Source organism: Ruditapes philippinarum, unplaced genomic scaffold, assembly GCF_026571515.1.
Source record: "Ruditapes philippinarum isolate M1 unplaced genomic scaffold, ASM2657151v2 ctg1556_1_1_1_1, whole genome shotgun sequence".
In the NCBI taxonomy this organism is placed as follows: Eukaryota; Metazoa; Mollusca; class Bivalvia; order Venerida; family Veneridae; genus Ruditapes; species Ruditapes philippinarum.
In genome coordinates this window covers 5,659-12,288 of record NW_026866328.1, presented here as the reverse complement: position 1 = coordinate 12,288, position 6,630 = coordinate 5,659, and the positions used below count along the sequence as shown (strand labels likewise).

The window sequence follows — 6,630 nt, the reverse complement described above, 5'->3', positions numbered from 1 at the left end:
CTGTGAGTTATTATAGTTTTACTGTATTCCATGAGGCTATCACTATTGGTTGTATTGCGATAATAAGCACCTAAAATGCCGATCACCATGGGTTTGAGTGTATTCCCTGAAGCTATTACCGCGGGTTTTATTGCGATGAGAACCCTCTTAAAGGCCTATAACCGTGTGTTGTGTGATCTTACTGCATTCAACGAAGCCATCACGGAGGGTTTTATTGCATTAAGAACGCCCTTAAAGGTTTGTCACATTAGGTTGTGTGAGATTTATTGTTTTCCCTCAGATTTTTTTGTGAGTTTACTCCATTCCATTAGCAATATATGAGCGTTTTATTGCGATAAAAAACCTAAAGGACCTATTACCGTGGGTTATGTGAGTTTTACTGTAATCCATGAGGCTATCAACGTGGATTGTATTGCGATAAAGACCCATTTTAAGGTCTATCACTGCGGGTTGTGTGAATATTACTCTACACCTTGATACTATCACCGTGGGTTTTATTGCAATAAGAACCCTCTAAAAGACGTGTCACCGTGGGTTGTGTGCGTAACATGAGGCTATATCGTGGGTTGTATGAGCTTAATTGCATTCCACGAGGCAATCAACGAGAGAGTTATTGCGTTAAGAACCCTCAAAAAGGCCTATCACCGTTTTTTTCTGGGGCTATCGTTTATTTTTGTGATTAGATTCCACTAAATGCCTATCACCTTGGAATGTGTGAGCTAAATTGCTTTCTACGAAGATATCATCGAAGGTTTATTGCGTTAAGAACCTCAAAACGGATTATCAACGTGGGTTGTGTGCGTTTAACTGTCTTCCATAAGACTATAACCGCGGGTTGTATTGCGTTAAGAAACCCCGTAAAGGCCTATCAGCTTGAATTGTGTGAATTTTACGAATTTTACTTTATACCCGGGGTTATCACCGTGGGTTTTATTGCAGTAAGAACCATCTAAAATAGGCCTGTCAACGTGGATTGTGAGAGCTTTACTAAATAAGATATTGCTTTCAAAGAGGTTTTTGTGTGTTAAATACCCCCTAAAAGATCACCGTGAAATGTGTTAGCTTTTCTGCATATGATTAGGCTAACAAAGACGGTTTCATTGCGTTAACCACCCTCAAACAACATCTCAGCATGGGTTATGTGACTTTTACTGTATTTCTTGAGACTATGTAATGAGAACCCTTGAACAGGCCTATCACCGTTGATTGTGTGAGCTTTACTCTATTCTTCGATGCCATCACCGAGGGCTTTATTGCAATATGAATAAGCTTAAAGGCCTACCACCGTGGGTTGTTTGATATTTTCTGTACTCCCTGATGCTATTACCGTGGTTTTTATTGGGATAAGAACACTCCGAAATTTTTACGGCATTCCATGAGGCTATCTCTGAGGGTTTTATTGCGTTAAGAACCCCCTAAAAGGCCTTTCTCAGTGGTTGGTGTGTGTTTTACTGTCTCCTAACACGCATATCACCGTCGGTTGTGCGAGTTTAATTGTATTGTATCAGGGAATCACCGAGGGTTTTGAATACGAACCGAGAGAAAAAGAAAACTTAAGAAAAAGGTATAGTCCGGAATATCGTGACTGCCTTTATATTAATCTATTACTGTACTTTCTAACCCTGCAATATCAGATCTAGAGCAAAATAAATCTATTACTGTACTTTTATTTTGCCATAGATCGGATATTGCGGGGTGACAATCGGCGTTACTGCGCCTTTTGACTTCCTATTCAAGTACAATCCACTCGAGTTAAGTTCAAGCTTTTCGTTAATTTGCTGTCTTTCACACAATAAGTAATTAAGAATAATTAGGGATAAAGGTCAACTGTGTAGGCATTCTTTAGGAGTTCCGGTTTTCTCTATTTTAGACAGGGTCAATCGGAAAAAATTCAAATAGAAGAACTTGTTCTTTTAACGTTCAACGTTAGGTTGAAGGTCATTCTTAAAAAGCTCGGTCAGCCACATTTATCTTCTTCAGTGCAAAAACGGATATGTTTCTAAACAATATATAGTCACTTTCATAAGAGTCTTGTTTAAATTCATTATATATGTGTTGAACTTATCAATACTCAGTTGCTTTAATTCAAACTTACTCAACATTTCATGTCTCCATACATTTCCGTATAAGGATGGTCAAGAGGTTTACCTATTCATATATGTTCTTAAAACTACATAGGATCTGTATCTGTAGCATATCATCCGGAAACATTTATCAAGTACTTAAACTAGAGGCTATTTTAATCCAATTATTGAATTTGACATGATGATCTGTCAGGGGCAGTTAACAATAGGCGGAAGACAGGAGTGTCCTCGAGAGTAATGAATAATCCTAGCAAAGAGAAAACGGTAACACCTGATTTAGTTTCGCCTGTAAATGTTTCATATGTATCAGGTCGGACAAACAGACACTTAGTGATCACAAATAACGTCTTAGTTATTTACTCAGGTTCATATTAGGATAAAACTGTAAAAAACATAGGCATTTCAGAATATACTTTCGAAATATTTCATTTAAGTTAAAATATATTATTAAATACGGCGTTTTCCATCAAGATGTGCACAATGGCCACGAAGATGTTTATCTAGTCTTATTTCTGACTTAAGCTTGCAGTCAGCCATATTTTGAACAAAATACAATTATAATAAAGAATGACCACAGGTTAACTCCTATTGAAATTCATAAATGTATGTCCAGCGGTTAGGGAGGGATAAAGTTAAAAGATTTCTAGCGACCATCTTGTGCAACAGACCTTAAGGATTTCTTAGTTATTTTAAGACATTTCCTCGACCATTTAAACTAGAAAGTCGGAACATGCATGACCTTCACAATGTTGGTGCAACAATTAAGCCAAAATATATAATCAAGAATGATTCAAGTTTCAAGCTTAAATCACAACAATCAAAAATAAGTATCAATTAAACAATTAATCGAATAAACTATTTTGTGATAAAAGTTTATTTCAAGAAAATTATTTTACCATATCGCTTTATCAGTACTATAAGAAATATTAAGTATGACCACTATCAGAATAAAGGTTCACACAATAATTTTGTCTCTCTAACAGAAAATGTCCAAGAACATTTGTTGGGAGTAATGTTAACTTCATATCAATCAAAGTTAATTTCTAGCGTACAGCAAAAAGCCACTGAATGTAGTGTATCTTCTGTCACCATTGTTTCCCTCCAGAGCACCTCTTGATGCAGCCTCAATCCAAACTGGCTTTCCCTTAGCCACATGTATTATTGCAGTATTTGTACCCTGAGCATCATGATATGTGTGCATACCTGTTGAAATAAAAATTTTAATAGATGTTTGATAAAATGAACATCTTATCATGCTTAGTATATATTTCTTAAATTTAAAATGAATGAATGAATATTCAAATACAACCAGATTTAAACACTTGTTATAGCTAAATACACAAAAAATATCTGTCGGATATATTGAAAGAAAGTTGAATCAAAATTGTATTAATAAAGAAGAAAAATAAAATTTATTTTACTTTTTTGCTCATTTTGTAGGATTTTTTTTATCTTTGTGTAGAAACTTGCAAATAAAATAAATAAGTTTTGACGCATCATCAAGATATGATCGTTCATTTTTCAAAAATATTTCTTGCTTAAGAAATCTTTATAAAGTTTTATTATTTGAATGTTACAATGTATTTATTTAAAATACAACATTTAGTGATATGCACTTTTTGGTGATACAAACCGGAATTGTAGATTTATTACCAGTTAATGAATTTATTAGAAATTAGAAGTTGGCAAAATACATTTTGTTAATTTTAAATGTACCTTCCGCAATAGCTCCATTGACAATATTACCGTTGTACATAAGATTAACACGGACCTCATTTGTATTTCTCTGTGCTATGGCGTATGTAAAAACATAAACCCCACTTGTTTGTGGTCTAGAACATAAATTAATGAAACACTTGTATTATGCTTTTAATTACATAAAATACCTCTCTATCATTCAAATTGTTTGAAATGTAGTCGTTCAAATAACTGTTAATGCAGAAAAAATAGAATTAATTACCATCCTTAGCCTCCCACTGAACTTCACGTTACATTTTTTGTGTAATTTTTATTTATTTTATATATTTATTTGCAATAATAGCTTAACAAACACACGTTTAATGATTCAATTGAGGGATGTAAATCTTTAATTTTAATAATTACTTGAATGTGTAACACCAAGTTAAAAAAAAAAACAGAAATAAAATACAAATCAAAGGAATGGTATGGTTCGTAGAACAGAATAATTATACTGGTCAAATCTTTATAAACAAACATAATGACTCATTTCTCATCTCTCCACTTCACGAAACAAAGAATTTTGAGTAGAAGAAGTAGATTACATATTTATAAAGATTCAATTAACAATGTTTATTAACCTGAACACTCCTGTAATTGCTTCATACCCGTCCCCATCATTAAACAGTACTCCGTCAAATTTCACATGCTGCCCTTTTCCAAGGAGGTCGTATCGTTTGGTTAGGTATACGGAAAACGCAATTTTATTGCTATCATACCATGCACCTAAACTGGTTTCTTGGTCTTCATCTTTTGAAGCTTCAAGTTCTGTAATAAAGTCAATCATATTATGTCATAATCAAAAAGTAATGTATGACCAACATAGTGGTACACATTATTGTTGTATTTACACTGAAAATACAAAATCAAATCGTTCAGATTTTACCACTTGATTCCCGATATCATTGTCCGTAATTATCATGTTTAAAAATAATGTAGATAAATAAACAAACTAAAACAGCATAATTTTCGTCCAAGGCATTTACAACGGATTCATTTGATTTGAATATAATTTCAGTTACGAAAAAAAGCAATTTGTGCATTTTTCTTAACTAAATAACTTTCACATCGGTTTCCCAGAAACCCAATTCTATTTAAATTGATAATTCGATGTTCTATTGGTCCATTTAAAAACAATAAGTACCTGATATATCAGTGGTATCCTCGGGAAGAGTTTCCAGATTTGCATCTTCGTCCATGCTTTTGCTTTCAATCGTTAACTCTTCTACCGATCGAGCCGAAGCTACTACCACCAGAAGCAAAATAAAAACTGGAGAATTCATGTTTCACCTGCAATGGAAACGTATTTTTTTCTACACTATATTTTGTTTGGGCTTGTAACTTTTTAACAGTCCTTTAGCAAGTAAATGTTTTCCTAAGTATATGCGGGGGTCAAATGTAACTTTAACTTCAAGTTTATCAAATTAAACTTTATTTAAATATTCAAGCTTAACATTGAATACAAGTTATCGGTTTTGTATGCGTTAAGTTTGATTTCCGTTCAATAAATACACTGTAAATGGCACAGTATAAAACAGAGATGATTAAAAGATTAAATTCTTTCAGTTTAATATTTTGTATGTCACAAGGTAAGAAAAATGTGCAACCTGACTAGGACTTGAACCTCGGAATTCTGTTATGTGACTACCGACTAAGCTATCCAGCAGTTTACACATCTTCGTTCACGAGAAAAAAGTTTTTACCCCGCTAAATAGAAATTCGCCCTTGAATATCTTGTGATCCTTCATTTACACCTAAATTATCCATGGGGTTTTCAACCGTATTCAATTTTGTTTTATTTAATTTATTTCATTTTATTTACACTAATACGTTTCTTATTAGATAATACATATCACTTTTATAATAATTTCGTTTTTATCAATCTTCTTTAAACAAACTGATTCAAATCAACAAAGTCCATGCGCTCGATTTATAGCAATAATTCATCAACTTTAAAGTAAAAAGCATGTAGACCTGCAGTTTACATACAAACTTCATCATCAGGGAACTAAGACAAAAGGTTTACGGTTTATAAATAAATGTACGTGAACTGTTGCACATTAAACGAACAAAAGGGGCATGTTGACTTTGTTGGCGTTGAGTTCAAGGGGTTTGGTAAAAAGACAAGTATTCGCTTCTTTATATATTCATGTTTTAGCTAAACAAATACCGTGTCATATTTTATGTGCCAATATGAATCAATATAACAAAATTAAACAAATGGCAAACTATGTACGAATGAAAATGACATAGTTGACATAGCAAATGTCTATTTACCTGTTAAAAGACAAGTACTTTGTTGACGTTGAGGTCTAGTGTTAAAAGACTAATCGTTACATAATATATTTTGATTAAGCTGAACAAAACCATGACTTGCGTCAAAAAATTATTCGTTGTACAGATAAGCGGGGAAATTGAAAATTACCAAACGAACATAAATAAAGAAATATTTAAAATTTGCAAACTATTATTATGTATTAGTGATGGCTAATTGGGCTTTCAGCGATAAACGCAAGAAGCAAAGTAAGAACTATGGAAAACAATAAAAGACATCATGGACACAAAATAATAACTGTACAAAAATCCCATACAAACACGGTAGTAACAAAAATATATATCACCAGGCATTAAAGGTAATGTTACTTTACCTGTAACATTTATATTTAAGAAAACGAATATTTGAAAACAAATCTGCACGAAGCTCAGAGGTCTCAACTTTGGAATTACTAGCATTAGTAAATAATTTCAAACAATCGTAAAATATCAGTGTTTTCTGCAGAAATATGCAATTCTAAAATTTAAAGGCACA

The 6,630-nt window shown here is 32.9% G+C and overlaps 1 protein-coding gene across 1 annotated transcript; it reads right to left on the bottom strand.

The window, feature by feature from the left end:
* Window positions 1–2,940: 2,940 nt before the first annotated feature.
* LOC132732152 (complement C1q-like protein 2) lies at window positions 2,941–5,035 on the bottom strand (the record flags this gene model as incomplete). Its single annotated transcript, XM_060718518.1, is given in 4 exon segments — window positions 2,941–3,287; window positions 3,801–3,916; window positions 4,403–4,589; window positions 4,966–5,035. Coding segments are annotated over 4 exon segments (540 nt in total), but the record flags the coding sequence as incomplete, so codon positions are not given.
* Window positions 5,036–6,630: the final 1,595 nt, after the last annotated feature.